Raw genomic sequence first — 12,209 nt, 5'->3', positions numbered from 1 at the left:
GGCAAATAAAACCATTTTATTTCAGCTCTGCTTCACTGGATAAGAGACCTAAATAGAGAGAGACAAGAGATAACGTGACTGATAAATGGAGTACGAAATGAATTGCCGTCATTGGGCTGAGGTTGTCCTCCCTTCAAGACTGATGTTGCTAATTAGATCACACTGCTCTGTTCATTCTCAGCGATTCACAATCCCAAATCATTTGCTTCAATAAAAACATTCCGGAGATTGTGGGTGGATGTTTCCATAACAGACGTCTAAAAAATTCAACACATCATGTTTAATTTACAACACTCATTGAGTGTCAACTAGCGAGGAGAGGCAACTGTCATGTTTGTGGGACAGAAGTGGAGAAATGTCACAATACCAGAACTTTGAAGTGGGCTAAAACGAGGTCTCAGTGAGGGAGAACGGGACACAGTTGTGCTTCCCTACTCTGCAGTGTAGATGCAGTTCAGTGGAGTTGAGTTTATTCACACCGGCAGGCTGTTTTTAAGCTTTACATTAAGGAACATGGTGACAGAGTTAGGATGTTTACTAAATGAGAATTTTGTCTCCCAGAAAAAAATAGGAAATGTTTGATTTACAGCTACTCAGCTAATGAAAATAATTTGTTAAATAAACTGTTCTTCAGTTTAGTTTGGAATAATGGCCCGAACATTCTGTACCTCAGGCCCACTTGTACCCAAATAAAGACATTTGTGGTGGATTCATGGTGCTCCCTGCACAAACTGCGTTTAGTGCTGTGATCTGATCTGTTGTTCACACATGTAACAAGGACAAGTTAGGTCACGATGAGAGAGCGAACGGTGAGAGCAGAGATGATAAGACAACCAACACACATGAAAGCCTTCTCTCCTCTGGCTTTAAGGAAGCACAAAATAACTTGCCTGCAAAAATTACAAAGTAGGGAAGAAGACTCAATGATGCAAGTGTCTTTAGGTTACTTTACATCGTTACTGCCAGCATGCAAGAAGAATATCCTACATGGGATTTATATTAAGTCCTTTTAACCTTTTGTTAACACGGGGGGGGGGGGGGAGTTTTCTGAAGAAACTCTCCATCAGCACCGTGTTTCACATTAGATTCACACGCGGGCTACACAGTCTGGGTGATTCAGTGCCTTGCTAATGAGTACTTCAGTGGTGGCCTCAGCAGGAAGAGACAATATCACGATCACCTCGAAGGCCATCCCAGAATCCCTTTAGTGCCCAGCACTGAGCTGTCCCAGTGTATGAGGAGGGGGACAGGCCCAGCTCTGTGTAATACAGTCGCCTAGCTAAGCCGGGCGTGGTTGCTCACAGTGTGTGCGGCAGATTTACCGAACTGCCCCCGTTTCTGTGTAGGAGTGCGCGTGTGTGTTGCATGGCTGCCGGACAACAGGCTTGGCTTGGAGGGTGCCAGCCTGGGCTGCCCTAATCTTGCCCCTCAGATCTGATGTGCAGCCAATCCCCTGGCTCAGCTCCTCTCATAAAGAGTCGGCTTATGTCTGTGGTGGGGGGGGGGGGGGGGGGGGTTGTGGGGTGATAGCAGATTACTGTTACTCCTCCCGGCATTTCATTAGCTCCCGAGATAAGCATCTCACCGCCATATTGAGCCTGCTACGGAACAGATTTGCCCTCGCACACAATGTTCCCTTTGAGCACCTCGGATGATCAAACAGCGGGACCCCAAATGCTGCTCCTCTCCAAAAAGTTGGTAAAAGCTCCCTGGGACGATGCCTTTCATTTCTGGCATTTTCCCCAACCCAGGGATGAGACAGGTCCGCTTTGATCTGCTTTGGATCAGGAGGAAAGAAATTGGGCTGTTGTGTCTGCTCCGTTGGCGAGCAAACAAACAGTGTTTCAGATTTGACTTGGCTTAATTAATTAGTGATTCTGTTTTAAAGCCAGTCTGATCTTCTTCCAAAAGGTTTGAGAACGGAACTTCAAAGTGTGGCAGAGGAGAGAGCGGAGCAGGGGAGGGTGGAGAGAGAGAGCGAGAGAGAGAGAGGGGTGTGGTCTGTGCGGGTTTATGGGTGTGTGTGTGTGTGTGTGTGTGTGTGTGTGTGTGTGTGTGTGCGTGTGCGTCCCGCAGGACTGTGATTGGATGAGGAGGAGCGGAGCTGATGCTCATGCAAACCTAAATGACGAGAGGTAAAACATACAGGCTGGCTGGGAAAAAGCTTCTGCAAAAATAAACATATATGAGGATGAAGCAACTCATAGAGGCTCGCAAAGGAGCCGCCGCGTACGCCGCCCAAAATCTCAGTTACACGCCGTGTGTTTCTGCGGTCTCGTGTGTCAAACAAATGCTGGATTTCAAAGCAGAGAAGGATATCTGGTGGCATCAGGTCTGGGCCGGCATCCAACGCTGAAACTAAAATATGGAACCAGACAGGGACCGTTGTGTTAGATTTGTCCACCAGGGCGGACTACCTTACAATATAGTTCAAATCCCAAAATACACCACCATGAACTGTGGCCACAGACATTCACGTAATGTTGGATTAACCCCGGTATGACTTAGTTTTAATGATTGTCTCACCCTAGAGACGAGCTTGTGCTCACTGATTTCACAACAGAGCAGGGTTGTTGATGCATTCACGTCAGTGGCAAACTTTAGACTCGTTGACTTGGTGTTAAAAGGAGTATTACATTTGTCAACGGGACCTTCTCCGTTTGAATCCTGTCTGGGAAATCTGTGCTGTAATAGTACAGTGAAACAATCATTGACTCGTATGGCACAGTCAATGTTGTCAGACTCCACACAGGTGGATCTGGCCATCAGTTTAAGTGCATATGACAGATATGTTCTCCCGCTGGACTTTCTGCCTTCACTGTATGTCTGGATGGTAATTTACGGTGAATGTCATTCCGTAAAGTGATGAGCTCCCATGGGTCTCCCATGGGCCTTTTCATGTTCACATGCTGTTTCCGATCCACCGTTTATATCCGAATATTCTATCAAGTTTAAGACATGTTATGTCATTCAGTTTCATGTTCGACACCCCCGCTCAGTGTGAACCTCTTGGGGTTAAATATATAACGTAGCTAAGAGCTTAAAAACCGTTACTGCATACGTGGAGGAGCTCTTGCCATTGGAGAATTCATTCTGTCTCAGTTTTTTTGTTTCTGTTGGATTGACATCTTGGATTTCAGTTCCAGTCTTGACATCAGTGTTTTTTGCTTCAGCAGCACTTTGGCTCTCTGGAATGATGCAATAACGATCCTGTCAATTTAGATCAATTTAGGTCAATTAACTCAAAAGATTGTGAGTATTGAGTATTACCGTAAATACACCCTACTAGCTCAGTGCATTTGCGCGGCCAAACTAAATTTAACATTTAATATTGGTGATACTCTGCATGCATTACTTATGCTAAACACAGCAGAGCCTGTGCTGCCTTTAGAAAATACTTTGTAGTGCACTTAACTAGCATACAGAATATTGTTTTATAAATATTACAATTTCAGAATTCAAGCAGTGAGACAAAAACGGAGGAGTTTGGCTGTGTAGGTTTATTTCCAACCAGGAGCACTTGAATATGCGACACATCTTAATTGCGGCTGCCAAACTCGGAAGTAGGAGCTTACAAGGAACACTTGAAGGCGACGACACATCCTCAGGTTATGACTGCACCCGACGTTTCCATCCTCAGGCTCTCTCTTTTATCTTTGCGTGTGTGTGTGTGTGTGTGTGTGTGTGTGTGTGTGTGTGTGTGTGTGTGTGTGTGTGTCTCTGTGTGTGTGTGTGACTGCAGTGGCTTTACCCCCAGAGAAGACAGACAGCTGCTGTGTGGAGAAGATGCAGGAGAGGGACAGCCAATCTCCCGCAGGGCCACAGAAACAGCTCCAGTTTGAAGTGAGTGTCAACACCGAACGGGACGTTTATTACCTCCCCTCTGGATGAAACTAGGGCAGTGGCAGCACACGCGTGTACACGCCGGATGATACTGATAGTACAGTGCTGCTCTGTTTTCAGGAGTTGGAGTGTGCCGTCTCCGTGGAGGAGGACAACCGACAGGAGTGGACCTTCACCCTCTACGACTTTGACAACAATGGCAAAGTCACCAGAGAGGTAATCATCTTTATTTACCTGGAAGACAAAAGCTTGTGAATGAATGAATGAAGTCATAAATAGATGTCATAAACAAAGAATACCTCCAACACCATGCAGTAGCTGTAGTAAGAATTCCTTTAACAATTATTTAACTGTTGTGTTAATCACGTACAATGAGGCTTTTAAGACATTACATGATATGTATGCTTCAACAAAAATGAAACAATATGAATAAAACATGTCTGAAGACGCAGATTTTCTGACTTCTGGTCAGCAGCTCACCGCTACAAAACGACCCCGTTTTGGGTATGAGAGTGAATCAATAACGTCCCTGTAAATCTTAAATTTTCCTCTATTCTGGTGTCGCCACACCCCAAAAAGAACAGGAGCCTCAAACCCAATCTCACTGCTGAGAACCAAATCCAGCGACGTGTGCGTGTTTCCGCTCCTGCGAGGTACCTTGTGGCTTGCGTCTGCCTGGTGCAGATCTGAGAGAACATCCAGAAAGGCCCGTGTTTTTTGAGAACGACTTGAAACGGCGCAAAGAGACTTGAGCTGTCCTCAGTGCGGTTGGCTGTGCAGTTTCTTTGGCATTGCCTGTGGCTCCATGGCTCATGAGACGGCAGACGGCGGTTGGAAGGGGGAAAGAAAACCTTTCTTCTGCAACTTTTTTATTCCTTCACTCAAATAAAAAAAGAGAAGGAAGCCAAAAATTACACAGGAAGCTTTTATTTTATTTCATTTAACTTTTTTTCTTGTAGTGCGTCTATGTCTGAAACCAGTATGTGGAACCGGTCCCTGAAGAATTCATAGTAGTCCTTTTTCTTATGATTCAAAGAGCTATAGTGAGTGAAAACGATGCCGTTTGAGTCTTTGTGTGGCGTCGGATTAATCCTCAGCAGTTCTGTCAAAGGTGCTCTTATGGTGAAACTGTGTTACCATCTAAAGTAAAACAAAACACTAATGAGATTTGAGATACTGTATGAGTCACTTCATTTCACATCACTGCCATGTGGCATTTTCAAAAGACAATTAAGATTCTGGTTTGCTATGAAAAGATCCAGCGCACATGCTAGCACCCAAAAAGGGGAGTCATTATCTCAGTGTGGTGCACAAAAACACTCACCAGTGCAAAGACATAGCTTCTAAACAGCCACAAGAGACTGCATTACTTCATGTGCAAATGAAGCTGTCCAAATATGGCCGGTTACCTCTTTCTCAAATCAGCGTGGCATCACTTTTTAAATGCCAATGTGCGCTTACGTGTGGTTGAGTTTATGCAGACGTGCTTTTGTGCATTCATTTTGGAAAGTGTAAACAGGAGTTGCTCGCTATGCAGATGTCATTTCAGTCATTTAAGAGACACTGAGGAATTAAATAGAGAAAGTGTAGCGCTCACATCGGGCCTGACATCTCAGTCAGCCTCTTCTGGTACTGCCAAGACGTTCATGAATTCATAACTTGTCTTTACGCCGTGTCTGATGGCTTCAACTTGGAAAGCTGAGTGAGCTCCTCTGTTCTCTGTTCACAGAGTCACTTCTTTAAATTCCTAGCTAGCGTGACACTTATACAGAGTTGTAACGCACAAAGCTACCGAATATTGAATTCAAACAGTACAGTGATACAAATAGTCTGCCCTATTTTCTTGGTTTTCTTTTAAAATATCCACCTACGTCAGATTAATACTCGAGTAAATGATTCTCATCTCTCTTAAATGGATGCCGTGTGTCAAAAAGAACCCATTTTAAAATCTCCTCCACCTCTTCTGCCCTGCAGGACATCACCAGCCTGCTCCACACCATCTATGAGGTCGTGGACACCTCCGTCAACCATTCTCCCAGCAGCAGCAAGACGTTGCGGGTCAAGCTGTCGGTGGCTCCCGACTCCAGCCAGCGGTGGAGGAGCTGTACGCAGGGCGCGGCAGGTAAAGCGCGCATTAACACAGTGGGCGGGGGAGGAAGGGGGGAGGAAGGGGGGAGGAGAGAAGAGAGGGCGTTTCGGGGTCCCCCTTGTGTTGCCTGCTGTCAGCTCACCCAGAGACGTGTTTGTTGTCATGCAGAAAGGCGGCTGCTTCAGGCCTGTCAGAGCTTTGTTCCTCGCAGTCTCTGCGTCGCTCCATCTCTCCCACTCAATGGGGTTCATTTTTAATGATGGGGGGAGTGACAGAGCTAAGAGAGGGCCCCCTCCCTCAGCGCCTTCAAATACTCTGAAAGAAACCTTAAGAGATGTGCCGAGTCCTTTTGATAACCGCAGCCATTTTTCTTTTCCTCTCTTCTCCCCTCTCCTCCCCCCCCCCCCTTCCTCAGAGCTGCCGGGAAAATATAGCTACGTTAAACTTAACTTTTCTCACTGACGACTTGGTAAACAAGTAGTCAGGGAAAAATATCTCAAAAGTATATATTCCTGTGTGTTTGCGTCCTATTGTTTCGGCTATAAATATCCGTCAAGAGATTCAAACAGAGCAAGCTTTGGAAATATCGTCGGTTGCCTTCATGCTAATTTGAAACTGCATCAGATCTCGAGTCCTTAATAAACAATTTCTGAAGTCTGCGTGTTTTATTTTTTTCATTCCATTCCTTATAAGAGGCCGGGAGTTGAAAATAGAATCAATGAAGCGTTGTTGTTTTCCTTTTCTATAGATCTTCAAAGTAAAACCCCAAAACAAAGGTTGCTTTCTTCTGAGGCTTGTGTGACTGTTGTCATGTGTGTGTTTGTGTGTGTGTGGTGGCTCTGTGGAGCTCTCTTTGATAATAGCCTTGTGTCTTTCATACACAGACATGTCCCACCCCAGGGAGAAAAACGACAAGTGCATAGAAGACCCCAAGAGTGCAGACAAGAAGACTCGAGCACTCCTAAGGTAAAACCCCACCTCCCCAGAACAAGTCTCTACTGTTGAAGCTCGTGGTGTCGATAAGAAGAATATGAAATATATTATTTGTATATATTGTTTTCCTTCTATCACTGATTATATCATTTACTTTTTAACATAAAAAACTTTCTTTTTGGGGCAGTGGTTGAAGGATTCACACTTGAGAGCTGCAATAGTTTCCTACTCTTTAATTAGTTTTGCCCAAATGCACCTCGACTGTTAGCCTCTCCTCAGTACAGTGGGGGAGACGCTGCCCTCTCACTGCACTTTTCAAATCCTCCCAGTTGAGGTTTAAACCTGTGATTTTTCCAGTCACAATCTCACTTCTCGAACAATTACTGTGCCCCCGCCTGATCATAAGGAACACTCGTTTTACTTTCTCCAAACACCACCATACTGAGCGGTACCTAATGAGAGGTGCTGCTTGTGTCCACAGGCGCCACCACAGTGACCACCGCACCCAGCCTGGCTGCCAGCGCCACTGCGTGGATGAGAACCTGGAACGCAGGAACCACTACTTGGACCTGGCAGGCATCGAAAACTACACATCCCGCTTCGGAGCCGGTGAGTGGACCGGGGCCAGGGCTTTAGAGGGGGAGAGGGGGAGGGAGAGGGGGAGGGAGAAACGCAGGCCGTGGCCCTTTGAAGCTGCATCCAGGGGCCCTCATTACTGCGGCACCTGCTCGGAGCCATTAGGTGGAAATACCAGCCAGTACAAACATCTGGGCTCAGGCAAGCACAATACATCAAGTGTTCACGGCTAAAGCCCATCAACATAAAGGGCTGTTGTGAAGGGAAATATTAGGTCTAATCAGCAGCAGCCTTGATCTGACGGTCAGTGATGACAAGTGATTATTTTAATGTTGGTCCTGTTAGAAAAGTGCTAACAGAGATCTGCTCTCTGTCACATTGACTCAGGGTCATCCGCGTGAAGAAAGACCCTGAAGTAAAGCTGCCAGAATCTTATTGTGGAGCTTCTTTTTTTTTTACCAGATCCTCATTCGTGCGCTGTTTGCTCGATCACTTGCACGTAATGGGTTATTTTCCTTCCTTTTTTTTTTCCAGAGTATTGAGTGCATTTTGACAAGTCCTGTGACAGAATTGTTTTTGTTTCTCATTTATTCTGCTTTCTCAGTTAAAATAAATACCTGTGTCCCCCTCACAGCGCCCACCCCAGAGCCGACGAAAGCAGAGCCTCAGACCCGCTCGTCCAACCAGACTCGGTCTCGCTCCCACGAACCAGAAAACGGCCACTCCCATTCCCATCACCGCCGCCTACAGACTGTTGTGGACACCGTTGCTCCCGTCAGCCTCCACCCGGCCCGCACGCGAGGCCAAGACTCAGGGAAACACGCCCTCCGCTCTCCGAAGACCCACAGCCGCACACCTCCTGCGCAGATCGGTGGCAGGGTGATGCGAAGCCGGGGTGTGCCTCTTCCCACGGCGCTACCCAGCCAGACCCCGCCTCACCAGTCCACAGCCCCCTACCGCAAGCACAAGCAGCGGTCCAAGGAAAGCCAGGGCTACAGGGCCTTAGGCTCTCTGGCTCCGGCACCCGTGGTGGAGAAGGAGCAGGTGAGGGACCTGCCTAGTGTGCTGCTGTACAAGGAGGGGCTGGCACAAATGGTGCAGCGGCATGAGCATCACCACCACCATGAACACCATCACCACTACCACCACTTTTACAAGTCCTGAATTTCCGCCCTGCGTGGGACAGCTCGGCTCTTCTAACATCCCACAAAACCCAAGCAGGCCGGCAGACACCGACTGCAGTGAGCTTTCTTCGTCAGCACCAGGCCACTCTACATTGTGCAGTACTGCAGTGCCTTTGTAGTTGACATGGGACGTGGGCAGGAGAGGAGGATCATGGGAGGGGTGTCCCAGTGCTGAGAGGTTATTAATCAGTGTTATAAAGGGGTTGGCCGTACATACAAAAGCTGGGGTATGCAGCGGGACAGTGATTTAGGACCACAGCAGGACTGAGGATCACGGCGGGGGCCAGACAGGAGGCACAGAGGGACAATTTGATAAACAACCCTGAAGATGTAATCCTCTCCCTGGTGAACTCTGCAGGTCTAAACCAGCACCACAACCCTTCCAGACCCAAAAGGTTTTTAAGGAAAAAGGAAGCACGAGAGGAAGAAAGACTGTGATGTAAAGATGAAAATATATGAAAGAATACAGGTGATAGGAGAGCCGGGCATAGTGTGTGTGTGTGTGTGTGTGTGTGAGAGTGTCACGACACTGGTGTCTGTTGAAAACCACTCGAAGTGCGCTCATGGGTGCGTGAGTTTTTAAAGCAGGCTGTCAGGCAGGTTTTTTGAAGACGAAAATGAAGATTCTGATTCAAGTACGCAATGCCACGTCAGCAAAAATGGGAAGGAAAAATGTTAAAATGTTATAAAGGAAAAAAGATCAGAGATCCCAAATCCGCTGCTACCTCTAATTTTATCCTAATTGTTAATGATGATGATGTTATGATGTTATGGTGACTAAGACTTCAGAGGTTATTTTCAAATTACTTAGAAACTTTTTTGAAAGAAAAGAAATGGTGTCATAATCTGCAGTAAGTGTCAAAAAGCTCCTTACTTGTATTGACTAACATTGACTGTACATAAGGTATATATTGTTATCAATTTTATGAGCTTTATTGACAATGTGATATCTTTGTATTCCCCATCCGAAGCTTTTATGTTCATTTTCCTTTACAACTGCTTTTTGTAAGACCACTCTGAGCCCCATGTTGACTAGAACATGTGCAACAGTCTCACGCGCTCTGTTTCAACTGTCTCACCCTGTGACTCGATACGTAAGTGTGATCCGGTGCTTGTGCCCGAGTGACTAAAATCCCAACTCTCAGCAGTGCTGTTCAGGCGCTGGACCTCACACCAGGTAGTGTTTTACACAACGCATGCTGATCTCATTCAAACATATACAAACTTCATGCTGTTCATGTCGTGCATGCAGTGCTTGTGTGTGGGTTCTGCGTAAAGGTGATTTAGAAACTGAAAACATCTGGAAGAATTACAGAACATTTCTCAAAAGTGGCCGTGTAGTTTTCACTTTAACGCCAGTCAGACAAAAGCTCTCTGTTTTATTTGAAAGTCCAGCATCACATGATCTCAGTCCCATGGTGAGCTGGTGTGATCATGACATCAGTGCAATAGTCAGTTCTGGTTCAGGTCTTATTATTTTTTTTAATGCAAGCCAGTTAGAGGTTGGTGTATTCATTCATCAGTATGAAGTTTGGCCTTTACGGTATTTAGTTTATTTATGCAGGGAATATATTTAGCTGAGCATGCATGTGATTTGTCACCCCTGCCTCACTTCAGATCCGAGGAGTTGCACGTATTCACACCGTGGAGTTGCCCAGCACAACGTTTTTCTGTTTCCTGACTTTCAGGGTAGAACTCTCCCTGACTCTGGGTCGTCCAGCCCTCGGCCTGGCCCCGGGGGGGGGGGGTCACGCGGCTGCTCCCGCTGTTTCCATGGCATCTTCCTGTCCCCCAGCTGTCAGCAGGTCTTTCACCGTACCGCCATGTGGCCTCAGCGCTCAGCCAACAAGGCTCTGTTTGTGGCGCGGCGGGGCGAGGGCTCTTTCAGCTGTCTCATTCCTCTGGTGCTGGATAACACTGAGCCCGGCCACCAGTCTCCACTACACCCATAACTCACCAGTGTTGCTCTCCAGCCAGCACCGGGGACCGTCTCTTCCATCCCATGATGCTCTGCCATGAAACAAGTAAATGCAGATGTTTCTGCCAGCAACACATGAGGCACGATTCGACACGATGTATGTTCTGAAGGAATTTGAGTGAAAGGCTCGGTCAGACCCTCAGCCAGGTTGCAATTTCTAAACTCCTTTCACCCCGAGAGAGTTTTACTGAACAGACGGGAAGTCCTTTCTTTAAATGCCTCGCTTCACATTCGTACAATTACATGAACTCACATCAGAAAGCTGGCCACTACAAACACACTTCCACACCGCAGTCTTCAAAGCAGCATCGCTGGAGCAACCGGGGGTGATATGCCTTGCTCAAGAGCACCTCTAAAGTATTTGGTGAGAGTTGGGAAAGCAGTTTTTTTTTCTCGGTTTTGTCACGCAGGCTTCCTTTTGAAACCCTTTCAATCTTCAGGCAACCTCTGTCCAAACCCCTCTTCTGACTCTTTCCACAACAATATATCTATATTTGGAATCCGAATAACATTGTTTTCAGTCATCAGCTATCTAAATCCACCTGAATGTTTTTTTGTTCTTTAATTGTTATTATTTTTTTAATTGTCAGCGCCACTTTTCGGAACAAATGTTTTCAAACCATGTCACACAAACTTCAGCATCCTCCATCCTCTGTCCTGTTGTATAACATCGTCAGTATTCACAGCCACCCCTCCATATTATTATAATATGTGTTGCACCACTAATTAGCTTCTTAACATCCATGTAACAACATTTTTTATGAACTCTGATGTATATAGCGGACTGCAGAAATGATAAACCAGCATCATGTAGAAAGAAAATAAGGCTTATTTATAATTAAAAAACTGTTAATCTATTTCACTCGCCTACTGCCAGCTAGTACTCCAATACCCACCAGACCTAGCAGGGAGGAGGAGTTATCTGTCTCTCTCTCTCTCTACACGCAGACACACTTTCACTTGGTGTTTGTTGTAAAAGAAAGTTGTTCAGCACCAGCTGCTTCTCTCCCTTTTCCCTCCCTCCTAATGTTTTTTCATGACTTTGTTTAGTTTATATAGATTGTATTTGATTAATTGCTTTATTTATTTGATAGCAGATCTGTGCCAATACTTTTATTAAAGTATGAACCTGTTCCTTATAAACTCGCTGACTTGTGGGGTCACTTTATTTTATTTCTATCGTCAGTGTCGGTTTTATTGTGTAAATCTGCACAGTACATGTATATTTACAATAATTGATATGCCTTCAAAATATACCAGTTAAACATATTAGCATGTCCTGTATTTGTGCTAAAACACAACATTTGCATTGTTTTATAAAAAACAAATCTACTACCAAGTGGATCTTTTTTTGGAAATAAACATATTTGCTTTCCTGTTGAGAGTTAAATGAAAAGATCGATCAGCCTTCATACAGTCGTTTATTTTTCTTCATCCAGAGCGGAAACGGCTTGTTGCAATGTTGGGGGGGGGGGGGGTTTCAGGTCAGATGTCCGTAGATGACCATATACTGTACTTGAAACTAGTGAGAACCTTTTTTTAAAGACATTCTCGTGATCTTTGCTTTATCAATTTATGTTGACGCATTCATCAGAAATCGTCTATT

General features: G+C 45.6%; 1 protein-coding gene across 3 annotated transcripts in view; it reads left to right on the top strand.

The window, feature by feature from the left end:
* The window catches only part of nkd1 (NKD inhibitor of WNT signaling pathway 1), a 31,391-nt gene extending 19,461 nt beyond the window's left edge, over positions 1-11,930 (top strand). The window contains exons 5-11 of one of the 3 annotated variants that reach the window (XR_013772991.1): positions 3,743-3,843; positions 3,964-4,059; positions 5,818-5,965; positions 6,817-6,898; positions 7,347-7,474; positions 8,076-9,802; positions 10,314-11,930. Coding sequence is in view for 2 of the 3 variants with exons in the window: in XM_079293878.1 (XP_079150004.1) it covers positions 2,126-2,135; positions 3,743-3,843; positions 3,964-4,059; positions 5,818-5,965; positions 6,817-6,898; positions 7,347-7,474; positions 8,076-8,605 (1,095 nt within the window). In the remaining variant the exon portion in view is untranslated. Of the gene's footprint in view, positions 1-1,927; positions 2,136-3,742; positions 3,844-3,963; positions 4,060-5,817; positions 5,966-6,816; positions 6,899-7,346; positions 7,475-8,075 lie in introns of those variants that run through there. The other 2 variants (XM_079293878.1, XM_079293877.1) reach the window with 2 other exon arrangements.
* Positions 11,931-12,209: the final 279 nt, after the last annotated feature.

Source organism: Melanostigma gelatinosum (assembly GCF_949748355.1).
Source record: "Melanostigma gelatinosum genome assembly, chromosome: 2".
Lineage (NCBI taxonomy): Eukaryota > Metazoa > Chordata > Actinopteri > Perciformes > Zoarcidae > Melanostigma > Melanostigma gelatinosum.
This window is presented reverse-complemented; position numbering and strand designations above follow the sequence as displayed.